This window comes from Apteryx rowi, unplaced genomic scaffold, assembly GCF_003343035.1.
Source record: "Apteryx rowi isolate R43461 unplaced genomic scaffold, aptRow1 scaffold_31, whole genome shotgun sequence".
NCBI lineage: Eukaryota > Metazoa > Chordata > Aves > Apterygiformes > Apterygidae > Apteryx > Apteryx rowi.
In genome coordinates this window covers 522,326-540,611 of record NW_020449530.1, presented here as the reverse complement: position 1 = coordinate 540,611, position 18,286 = coordinate 522,326, and the positions used below count along the sequence as shown (strand labels likewise).

The 18,286-nt window shown below is 38.5% G+C and overlaps 1 protein-coding gene across 2 annotated transcripts in view; it reads right to left on the bottom strand.

The window, feature by feature from the left end:
* EPS8 (epidermal growth factor receptor pathway substrate 8) overlaps positions 1–18,286 on the bottom strand; it is a 55,383-nt gene that overhangs the window by 209 nt on the left and 36,888 nt on the right. For both annotated transcript variants that reach the window (XM_026070380.1, XM_026070379.1), the window contains 5 exons: positions 18,123–18,234; positions 17,049–17,192; positions 8,625–8,865; positions 5,624–5,804; positions 5,130–5,259 (listed from right to left, as the gene is read on the bottom strand). In XM_026070380.1, coding sequence (XP_025926165.1) covers positions 5,130–5,259; positions 5,624–5,804; positions 8,625–8,865; positions 17,049–17,192; positions 18,123–18,234 — 808 coding nt within the window. The remainder of the gene's footprint in view (positions 1–5,129; positions 5,260–5,623; positions 5,805–8,624; positions 8,866–17,048; positions 17,193–18,122; positions 18,235–18,286) is intronic.

Below are 18,286 nucleotides of genomic sequence, written 5' to 3'. Positions count from 1 at the left end.
AGTTTAATCACTTTGAAGCACCACAACTGAAAATGCATTAACAACAACATGTTAAATAACATTTGGAATAGGAAAGGTTTACACTATTTTTGACCACTGACCAGAAAAGAGTCTGCAGACTATTAAAAATGTCATCTTGGCTTTTAACACTACTGAGGATCTTTACTTCTTGCACACGTCCCTAGAAATGCTGGATTTTTATGGAGTGAAATGTTGCCTCAGTAAATACAGGGTTAAAATCCACCAAGTTTGTTAGGATTCCACCCTTGAATACTTTAAAATCAGGGCAATTGTAGTTAGAAGTTGAAGCACATAAAGCCTTGGTGGTTTCAGATTTACAGASACACAAATTTAATGTCTGCTTGAGGGTCTGCAGAGCCAAGGCCTAGGTAAGGATTCAGACACCTAACATTGGTATTCTGCATTACAGAAGATGTCGTCATGCATTGGCTGCCCAGACACAGGGATTTCAAACTTAGAACACAGCAATATGAATTGAATCATTTTAGCACTGACCCAATGGTGTTGCCTGAGAAACAGTATTGTAACAATAAAGTTTTATTTTACATTTTAGGATGAAAAGCTATAGTAAAGGTCTGCTGAGCTAGCTGCAAACAGAGTGCTCTGGCAGCCTAAACGAAGGCCAGGACACATACCCACCCACTAGAGCAGATCTTGCCAAAGCATGCATGCCTTTGAATGAGACAAGAAGATTATAAACCAAGATCCATAGCCACTGTCTTGTTATTTGGCTGGGACATAACTTTACAAGCTTCAAAACTATCTACTGAAGTATCCTTTGAATAAAGCAGCAGCAACTATTTTTGAAATTTGCAAAACAAACTTCAGGTCAGTTATAGAGAGAATGCCTCAATTGATTCTTAATTCTTAAAATTTATCTCATTACATAAAATTTAATTTAGATTTATCCTATTATATCCATTACAACACATTATCTGATGCCACTGCCTGGCAGACACATTGGAGATTTACAGGGAAAGAAGATAGGATGATTGTCCTAAGTAAATTACTACTGCTCTCTCTCCTCCTCCCCGAGTGGAAAGGCTAAGCGAGGTTGATTATGAATACGACTGAGCAGGATACGAGTGACTCACTGAAGGCAAGAGAGTGCTTTTATTTGTCTTAATTCATCTTGTCCTTGCCCATTTGGTTTCAGATACAGAGCAAGAGCAGCAGTCACCCGATTACTGAAGTCATACATAAGAAACATTACTAGATACCCAACAACTTGCTTTATCAGAGGTCATGTAGAAATATTTTCCTGCAAAGGACTGAGCAGCTGAGGCTGAAACAATTTACCTTTCTGCTAATATCAATAACAACATGACTGATGAGTTTGAAGTGCAGGTCAACTAAACCAACTGCAATACATCATGCAGCACAGCACAACAGACACATCCTACTCAGAGACGGTGCAGGGTAGCCAAGTAGCCTAGGGCTGTTCTTGGGAATAACATTTTTGGAACAGACTGCTAGACTTTGGACTTATTTATTTACCAAACTTTATCTCTTTCCAGATGATGAGGTATCAGTAACCCATAGCTGCAGGTGCAGGAGGAAGCCAGCGCTGACACAATCGCACAGTTGATACCTAGAGTCACACAAGAGCTCTAAATAGAGCCATGGCCCATTATGGCCACTTCTGCACCTGTGTCCTTACATTCACTTAGATGTCAAAGAGAATAAGCTATCCTTCCAGGCAATTGGATGCATATATGAGATAAGAACCATTCTCAGCCTTAGACGGATGTATGCTCATGCTTCCCACTGATGGAGCAGGAAGATGAGAGGAACGTGGACCTGAAGTGCTCCATCCTGGAGATGAAGAAGTTATTCAGAATATTGCATCTCTACACTTGCACCTCTGTAGTACTTTCCAACACCAGAGCTTGAAATGACCAGCAAAAGTTGAGGACATGGGTACACAAAACTCACAATCATGGAGATTTTTATTAATTTCACTTTGCAATGAGGAAAAAAAAAATCTATATAGGCCAAGTTGCTCTAATGCACTGCACTCAGCATACAAGGTGAACTTCAACTCTCAGAAAATCTCAGAAAACAGTTCCATGGGTGGATACTCTGATTGGTACCAAGTATGTGCATCTTGCCTCCTCCTGAGACACTGCTGCGCACCACCACCATTTCCTCTGACAGAAGAAGCGGTGTTTGGCCCCAGCTATGCCCAGCTCTTTGCTGTCTTTGACACTATTTTCCTCAGTTATCTTTTTGCTTGGCCAGGCCCAGAGAGCTGCAAATCCCAAACACCTTCCTGTATTTACAGTGTGTTACTAGGTTGTGTTTATACAGTGGCCATTAGGAGTTTTGCTTCCTCTGATGTTTTATATTCTGGTTTGATTCAAGGTTGAATGGAGTTGCCATTAAAATAAAGCAAAACAATTGAAATTACTGTAACATACTCATTTTTTCCTTAAAAAGGTAAAATTACTGAATTCCAGCTGTCTGAGGTAGGAAAAAAAAAAAAGCAGCTGCATAAAAGACGATGAAGAGCTGGTTTGTCAGTATTTGGGAATACAGCGCCAAATCAGAGATAGGTAGGGCCTTCACTGGCTTGCAAAAGTGAAATGAGTCAAGAAATACTGTGGAAAATCCTGAATAGAAACAGCAAATAAAGACCAGGCAAGGAGTTCTGTAATATTAGATAGCAAAGGGGTTTATTCTATCTCTGGCCATTGTTGCTATTTTACTTTAACGCCTGAGTCATTTACTGAAATATGGCACCACAAGTATTACATAAAGGATGCCAGGACTACAGAACTTCATGAAACTTTGTCACCTATTAATCATATACAACAACTACTGTGGGCAAATCCCAAAACTTTTTTATATATAAAAGTATTCAATTATGTTCGATTGTACAATAGGCCTGACGCTGATACAACAAGTACGAGTGTGTATAAAAGCTTCTGTTGGAAATGTTTCTAGTTTGAGCAGTAAAAATGCCTCCTTATTTGGAACAAGCAAGCTCATGTTTGCTAGGTAACATGTAGATAAATCACTGTTATCAGTGAACGGTACTCACTCTTTTAGATACTCTTGAATAAGGACACTCATTCTAAAACCCTGTGACTCGAAATACTACGTACACAGAAAGGAAGGTGCTTCTTCATGTTCATGGTAACGCAGCAGACTGGGGGCTAATGCAATCGGGAACTGTTCACATTTTAAATTTAATCAGTTAAAACTCAGATAATCGAAGCAGAAAAAAATATTTCAGTTACCATTTCACTAACAAAATCCAGTGACCTTCTTGTTAAACTCTCAGTACCTGTTTATTAACACTGGCAGAGCATTTATTACACAAGTTTTGACTGCTCAGTTTCCTGCAGAGTGGAGACCTACCTGAGGCAAGCACAGAGGGGAAAAAGGACAGACTTCTGCAAATCTGGTGCATTTCTGGTTTTCAAACCAACTTCCACCATGAAGATCAAGAGTGCTTTCTTAGATATGTAAGCAGGGACCCACATATATGCACAGAACAACCACAGAGTTAATTTAACACCCTATGAGACACTGGGTCCTTTGGCAGGACAGAGAACTCTTAAAAGGAAATGTTCTTCTCAGTGCAGTGTTAAAATTTTCATTTCCTTGACCTCCTTCACTAAGTCAGCATCCCAGAGGTATAAAGATCACAGTTCTTTTAATCACATCCTGAAACACTCTGGTAAAAAAAATATTCTATTTAAGAAAGAGAAAAAAATTAAATACTTTAAAGTTCTAAACCATAGAACACATACTACTTAATAATGATATGGAAGTAAACGTGTGTTTAAGCTATTTTAATGCTCTTTTTCTTTTTCACACTTGCATCTCAGTAGGCAGAGGTCTTTTTTTAATGGAACTTAAATGAGAGCATTGACATTTTAGAAAATTTGAAGAACGCACATTTATCTTCACTAGAAAATGATGAATTGCACTGGACCATTCTATAATGGCATATARTCCTAAGAATAAAACATTTCTCCCCTCCTTTCACTTCCTCCTTTCAATGGGGCTTGAAGAAAGGAATAATACAAGTTTTAAGTAGGGATAGAAAGAAATGCTCTCTGATCCACACTGATCAGATATATTGTAAAATACACGTCATTCTAAGCTCCTCTTTAAAAATATGCCTGGCAGTAGAAGCTTAAAAACATTTAAGCAAGATAGTCCCAGCTTTGTGGGGGGAGAGAGAGATTTTTATATTTTTTCAAGGTTTTTTTTAAAGCAGAATGTGAAGACTATAGCTTCTTGTTTGGGCTAGTCTCATCTGTAGACAATACCTAGGTTCGTTTCTGCACTTGCTGCATCAAGTTAAAAAAAAAAAAAGTCAGTTTAACTGCAATTTTCCTCATTTAAAATTGGTAAATATTTTCCCTACAACAACTCTGCATACAAGTTTAAGGTGTTTAAAGAGCAATAATATTGTAGTTAAAGTAAACTGCTTCAGACCAGTGAATATGGGAACACACTACTTTTAGCCATGGCTAAAAGATCCCAGATCCCAGCCACGTCATCGTGTCACAGCAGGAAGCATGTCTCCACGCAGGCCAATAAAAGTGCCTCAGCTTTAAACCCAAAACACCACAAAATTCAACAGCTCGCTCACTCCACCATTTTCAGAGGCCTAAGAAATCTGACCTCCTCTACACAAATAGAGCAAAACTATTGTGGTAGCATTGCTACCAAAAGCACCAGGACTACTTCTCCATCCAAGCACCAGGCAGGGCACAAAGCAAGAGAAAGGGCATTTCGCTCTCTCCTGTAGTTTCTCCCCAAAGGCCCTTTTTGGCTTCCTGCAACCTCACGAGCCTGATTACGGGACACAACGTTGTAAGCTTAAGTACTTAAGTACTACCAGACCCTTTTGCTAAAGCTTTATGGAACTCCCTTAGAAGCAGGAGCAGACCACACCGTGTTTTTAGGATTGCTGCTTTAATGGCTTAATACCAAATACTGGGGGTATAGACATGATGGGCACCGAGAGAAAAACTGTTCCACGGAAAGGCCTATTCATTTCTATGGGTTCAAAAGCAGTGATTCAAACAAAACTTATTTCACAGCTACCAGCAAGCAGGCATTAAATTAGCAAGAAGGGTTATACCTACCTCTAGGGCAGATTTCTGTACCGTAATTTGGCTGTAGACTCGAGACCCTTCCGGGCAGACAGTCCTCAGTTCCTCCTTATTGAGGGAGAAAAGCTGTGCTCCCGTCAGCACGCCGAGGCTGTTAACGGTCCTAGGGAGCCACAACAATGATAGAAGAGACCAGGAGTAAGTAAAAATGCACCGGCCAAGTGAGAGAACATTGTTATCCCACATTGCCTCAGGTAGGGCCACTAAATCAAGACAAAACTTCATGCAACAGGACTCTTGAAGGCAATTCAGTATGCATCATAACCAGTACCTTTTAATGGAGGCTTTTATATAAAATTTAAAGAATATATATATATATATATATATATATAGAGAGAGAGAGAGAGAGAGAGAGAGAGATAATGGAATTATATATATAATTGTTTGATTTCAAAAAGTGGACAGACAGCATCCAAATACAGGAGACTCATTTTAGTATGTTTTCTTACATCTGCTCTCAAACTTACACAGGGTTGAATCCTTTGGACTGCAACCACGCTTTGACGTCCTCAGGCGACGAGTCATAAGTGATATTAACTACGGGGATGTTTGGTCGTGGCACGTGGAACTTCCTCTGGGCAGCGCTCCGGCCGATGGTGAGCCGGTGAATGAGTTCGTCCTGCACCTCCTCCATCTGGGATTTCCTGCCTGCAGAGAGAGGGGGGACACATGCACCACAGCAGTTATTCTCAAGGGGGCTTCAAAACAAAGAAAAGCCAGGTTGTTTCTTTTACCCTGCTGTAAACCTTAATCTATGTTTTTTTCTTCTTCTTCTTCTTCTTCTTTTTTTTTTTTTCCTCAGGAAATACTCCCTCTCCTCCCATTACAAAACAATAATTAATTTCACAAAAGCAGGCAGGATCCAAAAGGGTGTAAATATCTTTTCAGGCACAGAAAAGAGATTAATTTAGCACAGTTAAACTCTGCCCACAATAACTCTGGTATTACTATAAAAATACTTTGACACAGAACTTTAAGTGACCTCAAAAAGTCTCAGGATTTCCTTAGGATGGTATTTTTAGCCAGCTTTATTTAATATTCTCACTTGATACACAAGCAGTAACTACACCAATTTCTCTGATGGACTCTGATGTCAAAAGTCATTTCTTTTCTCCAGTTACACAGATGACAACAAAGGAAAATGACAACCTCACAAGAAAAAAAACATAAGATGGCAAAAATGTTTAATTCTCTAGTTTCCTTTTATACTCTCCCAAAATCTCTACAAGGACCTACATCTCTAGCCACTTAGACCAAAATAAATAAATAAAAAACAAGCTTTGCATAGGCTTTTTTTTTTTTTTTTGTAGATCACCACCAGAAAAAAAGAAAAATACTTGTTTTAGCTATTTTCTCTTTTACAAAATAGTCCCAGGTTGAAAAGTATCTCTAATAAAATGTTTTTGAGGCATTCAGACTATTGGTATTTTTTTCCTCAGAGTCTGAATCAGATGCCAAAACAACACGTGCTCAGTGATATGTGAAGGTCTGAGGATGGAATATACACGAGTAAAGCCTTTAGGCAGTTATCAAAGCATGAACCAGTTAATTTCCCAAACAGGAAGAGAGCAAGAAAATTGCTATCTCCCTTCTATTTACACAGATTTGAAAAGACTTATGTTTTAGCTAGACCATGACTATATCAGGAGATAAACATTTAGCTGCTAGATACGAGATTCTTACTCTTTTTAGACATGCTATCGTAAATATGTAAAATGCATGCTCAGCTTGAAGCAGTTTCTCTGTTTCATACTCTCAGCAGGGTTCAGGTGGGTCTTTGGGCAGCTATTTGGTGATAACTGTGAGGTACCTAAAGACCATTAACTCTTCAGCGACGGCTCGCGGTGAAGGTGCGTGGGCCCCCACACGGGCCCTGGGATGCCAGCGGCAACTGAGGGATGCAGCCAACCTGCTGCAACCTGCTAGTCTGCAGCAACCCTGCACACCCTGACCTGAATCTTGGTTGGTCCCCAAATTTTCTATCCCTACCAGATGGAAAGAAGGCAGTCTTGGGTTTAGGTGAACACATCTGCTACAGCACGCGATGTCCATTTTAAATGGAACTAAAATGATCATTTCTTTGGGGGAAAAAAGAAGTTCATTCTTGCTTTCTACAACTTTTTAAACTGTTTGGGTTTCTGCTTTCATTTAAGTAACAAACCACCTAAAACAGGACAAAGGTAGAAGCCAGCCCTACTGTTTCTTACAAGAAACAGCAGTGATGCATGTTCCTCCTGGGAAGCTTTCTCCATTTATAATTTCCAGCCAAATAATTTGTTAGTTGAGGAAACAAAAATGGTCCCGGTGCAAAAGGGTCCCAGCCCACCTGAATTCAGAGCTTAGGAGAGAGCTTGTCTAACACCAGGCAATGTGAAAACAGCCTCAACTGGCTGCATTTTGCACCCCGAAGTGTGCTTATTCCAGAAGGCATGCAGGGGGAAGAAAGCCTTTCTGCAGAAAGGAATATGCTCGGTCCCATTTCGTACCTCAAATGGAACTGGGATGTTTTGATAAGACGGAGGTGCTGGGGATGGGAAAAGCTGCCAACTCTTGAACTGCAAAAAGCTCATTATTTTATATTGATAGCTATTGCTTTAATAGCTATAGCAAATGCTGGCCTATGAGTTTAAGCCAGTTGTAAGGTAAGCAATTACACTACTTAAAGAACATTTAGGGCAAAAATTATTGATTTATAGAGTAAGTTCTTTTAAGCCAACTCTTGCCTTTCAATTGATACAGAGTAGGAGCCTCAGCAGTCAGGTTTCATAATGCTTTTTACAAACTGCCGTAAGCAATGTTTCCCATGACCTCCACACTGCTGGGTACAGATTGTCATGTTTTGCCAGTCAGAGGGCTATGCAGTGCGTCCTTGTGTCCTCCTCAGGCGAGGACATGGGAGTTTGCTCAATGGCCTGTCACCTGCTGTTGCTTTGATCAAGTTAAGGAGATCTGATTATAAAATAATTCTCCTAAGAGACTATTTTTACAGTATGGTTCCTATGCATCAGCTAGACCTGTAAATCTTGTTATGGCCTTGAATACATATTTCAAAATGGTGTAAATGCCCTCAAAAGAAGGATAACCATTGATGAAAGTGTAAAAATTTATTTTAAAAGTGATTTAGACGGTAATGCAATAGTGAGCCCAGGAGGAAAATGTACATTAGCCTACCAGCATGGGCATTTGCCACATTGGATATCACTGATTAAAGATCCTAAACAGTCATGAAGGGAGAGGATGAACTTCTGTTTTGGAACTGGGACAAGTACTTGTAGGAGCCTTTTGCCCTCACTCACCACAATGATTAGAGAGGGTCAGAACACTTTATACACAGAAACTGCATAATTTAGACTCAGGCTGAAAGCCAAATGTTTCATAAACATTTATCTGAAACATATGATTTTAAAGATTAAGCAAAACACACAGGAACAGGACAAATATTTTTTCTTGTGTCTTGGACAAACTTACGATCCACAGGAAGTTGCTTGTGCCTCTGGCTGTCGCGCGCCACGCTGCCACCACCGCTGTCGCTCGACGTGCTGCTCTGGCGGCTGATGGTTGCTGGCGCTTTGGGCACAGGAACGGGTATTGGCGCTGGTGTGCTGGGAGGGAGTGGGACAGCCACGGGGACAGGAGCGGGTGTTGGAGGCGGCGAAGGAGTTACGGGAACCGGGTCAGGTTGTTTTGCAACATGGTCTATCCTTTGTTTCTGAAAACGCGCAGAGAGACTTGGTTCGACAGAGCTTGGACAAGAAGTCAGAGGAATTCAGGTTTTTGCAGAAAACACTCGGACGCTTGGCACCAACTCATCTCATTTATTCCAGAAAGACACCTTTCTTGCCAGACAGAGTTTTAAAATTTGCCAAAACTTGACCTCTCAGAATTTACCATAATCACATTACCTGCAACTCATTTCTTTCTTCCGGACAATGATTTCTATAAATGAAAGCATTTTTAAATTCAGAACTTCTGTTAGTTGGCACTTTTGAACAGCTTCCAGAATTTTTGAATTGTTGGAGTTTATCAGTATAAAAACATATGTTTTAGAGATGTTAAATAAAAAATAGTGAAAAACAAACATATCCAGCCACACCTAAGCCTGACTAATGCTTTAACTTATGAACATCACTGAGATTGGGGTTACTCATTATTTCTTGAGCTGCAGACATTGTGTAAGAAGTTCCTGCTCCTCCTACCAATTCAGTTGTGACATTTCAGCTACTTGTGTGACCATTATAAGCCACAGCAATGTAACAATCCGAAAAACAAAACAAAACACAAAACTCCACAATACTTGGGATAGTTTTTTCCCCCCTCTTTATGAAATCTGTTAAAAAATGTGGAAATTATCTTGCTATTAATAACTAACTGTGGCAGAAGTCACATATCAGGTGACTCAAGAGTAATTTTTAGGAATGTTTTCTTCTCCCCTTATTTGCCTTTACAGTGGTGCAAAATACAGCAAAAGGCACACATTTTCCCAAAAGGATCCCAGTGACGGACAAGCCCAGAAGTTCATAAACAATCTATACCACCCTTTTCTTTCAAACAGTTCAAAGTCTACATCTCACTATTTTAACAGTGCTCCCTCCCTGCAGTTTTGGACTAACGTAGCTCAAAAGTTTAATATTAAAGTTTGTTTGCTCAGTAGTGATACCTCATTTCTTGCTTATGAGAAGTTTGCTTACTTTTGGTAAGAAAATAGATGAGTTCATTCCCTAGACTCATTCCTCCTTCCTGAAATACACTTCCCTATTTCCTTGGAGGTATAAGGTTTATGACAGATTAAGTAGGAAAATATTTGTAGGAGCCATATGTTAGAATCTGAGCAGCACATCACTGCCCTGACAACAATCAAGTTTCATTAAACGCCAGCAACTGCCCTGACACAGAAAYCTCCAAACTGCCAAGTCTAACTGGTAGGAGGAGAAGGAACACAAGGCATTTTGCAGTTAATGTAAACTGGGAACATGACAGCCACGCTGCACTGAGTTACACCAATGGAAAATTTATCTGATCAGCTTTTGTGGCCAGGCAATTAAGCCTAAGACAAACATCCTTTKTTTCCATGAAATAATTTTTTTATTTAAATTGTAGTGATTGGCTATTCAAGCATATATATAGTCCTACAATATTTTTCCTTGTTAAACCTCTATTTCTTCTTTTTTGTTCCTAGAGTTGAGTTGTTTAAGCACATTAATCTCAATTATTTTGTGTTCAGCTTCTGCAATACATTGTGGAGAGATATAAAAAAGTCATATGATTTACTACTACTTTGATGACAAGACAATAATTGCTTTTTAAAGTGTCAAATGCCAAAAAAGTGATATGCAGAATATAAAAGAGAAGAGACAGAATAATGTATACTCAAGAAATCTGTTCTTTGGTGGAAACCCGAGTGCCCTAGTAGGTATATAGTAATTATACCATAATTTATAATGTATAGATGTACTATGGTATATCCAAAATCAGGCTAGTGAATTTAGGTCCTTCACAGGTATTAAAATGTCATACTGATACTCGGAAATAACTTTATCTTGTTCACAGATTCAAAAATTCTGGACCATTATCCCCACAATGTACTTTCATGTGTGCCCCTGGCCCTGACTTTCTCAAACAACATGCAAGGAAAAAGCACTGCTCTTTTTATGGTAGAGATGATCCATTACAAAGCAAGGCATCCACTGCATATCACCGCAATCACAATTCAGAAAAAGAGTCAGCTAAACACTACATGTAGCTCTCAATTGATGCTACTAATGCAATTGCTGAACTGTTGTACTGCAACCACAAGCCTCATCGAAATGACCTGCTGTAAGCTGCAGTGAAAAGAAAAAAGGAAGCCTCACTCAAATTCTACATTTACAGATGAAACCAAATTGAAACATGCTTCAAATTTTGTAGAATTTTTTTGCACAAAAGCCAATTAGACATTAGAAGCAATTTAACTTTTTTTTTTTTTTTTTTTTAATTCCAGATCTTTTGAGGACATCCACACCTTTTTCCGGGCGCTTCTACTGATTTCTGCAAACAAAGCAAACATGCACTTTGGCATTTTGTAACTGCATAGCCCAAAAGACTCATTTTTGAGGTTCAATATCAGAAGAGCAATTTTTTTTTTTTTTTTTACCTCTGAAAGCTCTCCCAGCAATTGCTGTGAGGAAAACAAAGTAAACACATCAAATAGTATTGTTAAAAAGTTAAAAATAACCGCCCCGCATATCACTCCTGAAATTTCATACGCATTAGCAATTTAAAAAAAAAAGAACATCAGTACTAGTAATTACCTCTTCTTACTCACTAAGCAACTCACATAATGAGTTATTTCCATTTTCTTCTTTTGAATAATGGGCGAAACACTGGTTACCCCAACATACATAAGTGATATCATATAAGCAATGAGCTCTTTTCAAAGCACCTATCCAAACAGACTGAAAACTTAGAAATAAGTGTAAAAAACAAAAAAAAAAGAAAAAAAACGCACCTGAGAAAGGATATAAATCATAAGATAAATGTAGGCAACACTTGAAAGTGTACAATATTAAGAAACAAATCACAGCAAGTATTTTTTTAAAAAGCACTTATTTAAGCTAAAAAATGTTGGCTAACTTACAAAATGATGTAATGGGGGCACTGCTGACAGACATGTAGCCAGTGTTTTGCTGACTGCTACCAGAATGATGAACACTCCTTGTTTATTTCCTCCCCCTCTTATTTATTTATTTTTTTTAATAATGGGCCAAATTGTAACTCATGGAAATCAGAAGAAATCCATTAAATCATTTGGAACAGTGATGATATACACTTATTAAAAATCTGGATATACCAGAAAAGCTTTCTATTATTAGTATTATTAAATTTTTTTTTTTGACAGAAACATCTCTGTATTCCACATAAAAAAATGTAGGTTTTGATTATCTTTTTCAATATGCTTCATGTTATATCTTGTCAAAAATCAAGATATTGCATGATTTGAGCTACTTTTATGGAAGTAAGATCATGAGTCTCAACAAAAGTGATGAGTATCAACCTCAACTCTTGATCATCACAGAAAAATTGAAAACAATACATTTTCAAATATATAACAGAAACAAGATATATATGCTTTCAAACTATGGAAAATACAGACTTAACATTAAAGAGTCATCAGATATTAACCATAACTAGAATTAGTGCTAGGAAATGCTCTCATTAAGTTAACACAGACACAGACCTTCCTATTTATTCTSTTGCTGAATATTTTAATGTCACATTCTTGTTTGCATAGCGACAGAATTCACCAAGAGGGCTGAAGCACATTCAGCCTTGGTTTTGTCAACAGCGTTGTGCTTTGGGTGTTTTCTTGAGACTCATGCCAGGCTCTCCCATTTGGAACATGTGCCTCCTACCTTTGGCTATTTTTTAAGAGATAAGAGTGAACCAATTGTTCATCTATAACCAAAAGGGACAAGGAAGCACCCAAGACTGGGAGAGAAAATTTCAAGGGAGGTCTCTCACCAGAATTTCCTTTGGTGGGCTCGATTATTACCCACAGCCAGCCAGCTGCCTATTAAAATCCCATCGCAAGGCACCTAACTCATACTTTGCAGAGTGTTAAGGAATGTATCTTTTAATCAGATTTACAAATTCCAATCCCACAGCACCAGGCACACAAAAGTTGTGTGTGATGATGATTAGTGTCATCAAACCTAACCCTTTTGATATATACGGGTCTTTCTACCCCACAGGCAGCCAGTTGCTTCTGAAATGAAAAAAGCGATATCACAACAGCAGGCTAGAAAGCAAGAAGCACCTTAGAATAGAAGAAACAGACAAGAAATTTAAACAGAATTTAATTATTCAAATTGGTATTAGACAGCATTTGTCCCCATTTCTTATAAAATACATTTTTTAGTGGGTGAACTGGGAACATTTAATTCCTATCATTAATCAAGTCCTTTTCACAGACACTCAATGGCTCTTCTGTATAATAAATGCCATCCCATAATTTGGGACTGGATCAATGTTGAATTGGACAGAAAAATCACTATTTTTTAAATCAGAAAGTTTTGGTTCAATGGCAACTTTAAAAAGCATTTAATATGAAAGGAGGTAAAACAGATACTGGCTCATGGTCAAGAATTATGACATCTCTTTGGCCACTACAAACTGAGCACCTGGCAACTATATCTCTTCATTACCAGACACTTTGTGATCAGCAGGAAAGACACCAGTTGGCAAAAGATGAGTATGACACTAAGAACTAAGTTTGGGCACAAATGCTCTGCTTGAGGGGAAACCACTTCCCACAGAGGGATATTTTAAGAGAATAGCTAAACAAAGAGACTTGACAGAAAGGTTTTGATGGTAAGATTGCCAAGGAAGGCAAAGGATGCTTGTTCAAAATGAGGTAGAGAATTTTTTCTTGGCGCTTGCCTATCATAAAAAAAGACTCTATAGAAAACATATGTTCTGTTGCAACAACTTTAGAAGTGAGTAATAAGAATTTGAAATGCTATAATGAAGGAAAAAGATTTAAAAATATTTAAGCAATTAGATGAATTAAGATAGACCTATGAAGGAATACTAGTGATTTCCACACAAACATCCACAGTTATACTGTTGATGACTGACAGCTGCTCAGCACTGAGCAATGCCATGCCAAAACCCCACAGTCACTGCGGGGGCACAAGTCTCAGACTTCGGGAGAGACCTCGGGCATTGACACGGACCACGCTCACCCTGACACCAAAGGCAGCACAGACTGACTTTCCACCTGAGACTACATCATGCCCCTTACATGTATTGTCACACTGCTGTGGACAGTCACATTTTTCATGCTTTTTTAAAATAAGACTAATGGACTGCATTTGGCTTCACTCTCCGTGCCTCAGTATTCCATACATATCATGGATAAAATACCTGCCTCACCTCACAAAGGGTGTCATGAGACTAATTATCATGTCCATAAAGATACACATCTCTATCCTAACTATATTTCTCAGTTTTCCTTTTAAAAGAGTAGTAGAAAAAGTTAATAAAATGCACAGTGAACAGGAAATATATTTATGAATTATTCTCTAGGTCCACCAGAAATATTGTACATAAGAAGATGTTAAAGTGCTTGGGAAACTGTTTATATTCATATATAATGGGTGGTGAAGTTCCACTGTTATTTCATGATAAAAGGCAGACCAAAAAGGCCAACACCACAGGAAACTTTGATAACCAGTAATTAACATTAGTTGAAGATATAAGCAAGCATCAAAATGCTCTACTATATGTACAGAAGTACTAAACGAGTAAGAATATTGTTTTACTGGAACTAATTCAAGAGTCTCTTTCCTGACCAGCAGAAAGGCAATGTTACAGCCTTGGACTCACAAAAACGATGAAATAACTACCATATTGCTTGTAATATTCCTGCAAGTATCATCTCAGACAACTCAATGCTTTGAAGCAACTGTTAGGACCTGGATCCTGAATGGGATTGAGAGGGGGGGGGGAAAAAAAAAAAAAATCAAAATTTAATCCAGTCTGCGGACTCAGAGGTCACTAGCAAAAGGCACAGAGCCAGACTAAAATGAACTTTGCTTTTCTGAGAATAATCGTGATAACTAGACATCCATCTATCAGAGCAAGGTTGTCAGTCTGTAGAATAATTGAATGAAAAAATAATGTTTCAATGCAATCCTTAATCCTCCATAGCCTGAAAACACATTTTTGTCACCTATGCTTTGAAGGCCAGTAGTCTGTAAAGAAATACATTAACTTTGTATATAAATATAAATCTGCAGCATAAAGAGGACCAGGGTGCTCACCACAACTGACATACTACTTTGAAAGGCCTCAAATGCTTCACAGCTATAACAAAAGCCAATTTAAGAGACTGGCAGAAACCCATGCAGCGGAGAACCTGCTCGTGCTCAGTGTTTCCCAAAGGCGCTGATGGGAATTAGCTTCCCTTTCCTACTCTACCCACAAGTTCTCCTGTTTGACCTTGGGCAAGGCAGTGATCACTTCAGTGTCTCATGTCTCACCGAAATAGCAGCACTAATAACACTGTGATCAAAATAAAGACCGTTAGGCAAACAGGGCCCAAACGAACGACATGTCTATCGCAGAGAAAGAGACAGAAGAGCACACTCAGGAGTCCTAAATTTATGACAAGTCACCATAAAGTTAAGAACAGCATTACTGACGCATGTCTTGGTAAGACTCCCTTTATCCTGCGCAATTCATTATGTTCCTAAATAGTTTCACAGTATTTCAAGCTCATATTTAAATAAGTTAAAACTACAAAGGAAATAAACAATGGACTGCAGGGAACAACCTGCCAGAGGGGAAAAAAACAGATTATCTTAAATGCCATTCTCTGCCCCTAATTTTCATAGGTCTGTGGAGAACGCTTTGTGAAAATGAGGATTTTATTATTTCCTATGTCATGTAATTATTTTGTACAGAAGACTTCAAAACCTGCAGTACATTACAAAAAACCTCTACTCAAAGCTATACGCACTTAGTCTGCTCAATATTTCTTGGCAAATTTCAAACACACAAAATTACATGCACTTAAAGAAAAAAAGAAGTCAGATCTTTAAAYGAGGATTTGAAAAGCACTCTAGATACATGTTTCATTTCACGCACAGATAAAAACTAGAATCAATTTAGAAAGAGAGCAAATGGTATTTGGCAAACATTTAGGGACAGGAAAAACTCAGAAACAGCCTGATTCAAAGCCCACCAAGCTCAAGAGACGTCTACCAAAGTACTGGGCCAGAAATACCCTAAGACCTGTTTCTTGAGAGATTTTCCATATCCCTGGAAAGGCTGGAAATACTGCAAAGGCTCTATCTTTCATGTTAGCTATACATACAGCATCTGGCACAGTGACACTTTCAATTGGGACTTTTAGATGACTCTGCAATAGAGACAGTTAACAACAACATTATGGTATTTCTAGTTTTTCAGTCATCAGCTGATGACACAGCTGATGACACAAGGAATGAATATTAGGTTAAATTAAATGAAATTAAATTTCAAGTTTCAACACAAGTTTGGCTTGCATTTGGGCTGAAAGGCTGATGCGAAGGAAGGCCTGAAACTTCTGCTTAATCCAAATGTGTTTGCCTTGTGTGTTTACGAGCCTCCAGCCCACTCAAACTTAGTGCAAAAACGCGCACTACAACTGTATCATGCAAATCCTTACTCAGGTTGATAGTCACACTGAGGTAAGGTTTTTTGTCTGTTCTTTCTTGTTTGTTTGCTTTTAGTACTTTACCCTATAATTCTATGTATACAAGAAATAACAAAAATAATTAATTCTATACCACAACATGAAAATTAGGCCAGAAGCCTAGACTGCAGTTGATGCACAGGGACAGTAATTGAAAAATACCTACTTTGTGAACTTAATAGCAAAGGCACATATTTTATTATAACTCCAAAATTTTAGTAATTAAATAAATTCAAGTCTAAGATAGAGACACACACAAAGGCAGAAACAGAAAAGAAAAGCTAATGTTCACTCTCCTAGAAGAAACAAAGATGACCCTACCTTAAATAATTCAAACTCCTTCTTTGGCATCAACAGCTATCAATCCACATAGGATATTTGCAATTGAAATAAATGCATAAACTTCCATTAGGATGGAAATTACCACCTCTCAGCAAACAAGCAGAAAAAAAACCTTAAAGGAAAAGATTTTGCTACGTTTCTGTCAACTTTATTCTCACGTTAGACTCTATGCAATACAGAAATCAACCTCAGCCTTTAAAAAAAAATAAAAAAATCTTTGATACATCAGTGGAACATGCAGGTTTTTTTAAGCTTTGCTGTGGATCGCTTTCCTTCTTCAAAACACATGCACATGCGCTTCAAAAGAAAGTTTTGCTCCTAAGGAGCGGACGTACCTGGATGGTGCGGGTATATGCAGGTTCTGACCATCCTGGACCACCTTCTTGATTTCTCAGTGGGTCCAAAATGTTGTTTGGCACGAAGCCTGCACTGCCGCTTTTATTCTGAACCTTCCACCACTGCTTCCTGTCATCCAGAATCTGAAATAGTTTGGCAAGTTAATTGTGTATTTTTTTCCTACTTTTCTCCTGTCAGCACTTACACTGTACATAATAAAAACAAAACTGTTATTTTGCCAGGTTTCATGTTTGTTGACAGATCTTACATAGATGCCTCTAAAGAACCACTGTAGGCTTCCTGGATTATCCCCATAACTAATTGTACACTGTAGTGCTGCACTTTTCAAAACATGGCTCTGAAGAAAGGATTTGAAAGAAAAGCATTTAATGACCTCATGTGAACTCAGACAAGTCAGCTCACGTGTGAAGGACAACAGTGGATACAAGAACAGAAACACTTGTGCAAAGATGATGGATGGCATCTCGACTATCTACTGCCGACAATCAGAAAACCTAACTACAAATATGGAGAAATGCATCATTCTAGGAAGGCACAAATTTGGAGACGAAGCGCTTCTGAGTGAATGAGGGGTTGGTACAGGTTGGCTAGCAGAAATCTGATTTCTGACTACCTGCAGTGCAATCTTACATAAAACATTTTCTCTCTTTGCTGCTCCCTCCCTCCCACACTTCTCCAACTCTCAAGTTACCAACCCTTCCAGGAAAGGACAGCCTTTCATTATGCCCTGCACACACACAGGCAGTACACAGAGCTAGTTATTTAAATACTATCAAATTATGCTTTGAAAAGCAACACTGGAGAAGACGGAAGAACACCACACAAATATATTTATAATGTGGACCTCTACAGCAACAAGTCGTAAATCAGCACAGAATCTCTCTTTATCTTGCCTATAACTCGACACAAATTAATTGAGCTTTCCATATTAATGGAGATAAACTGGAACAACACATTGAAGTCATCATTTGGGACAGCCACACTGCCTACAGGGAAGATATCCTCAGCTTTGAGAGGCACTAGAAATTGTTTTCTCTTTGCAAAAAAATTACCTCCACAATCTCATCCTTCATGACAGAAAGCTCACTGTTGTTTCTTGCCATAAACTCATACTTGCATTTGGCATATTTCTTGGGCTGTGCTCTACTGTGTGCTTCATAGTTTCTGTAAAGCAAAAATCAGACTATTTTTCAGTGAGGCATTCAAGCAAATAAAA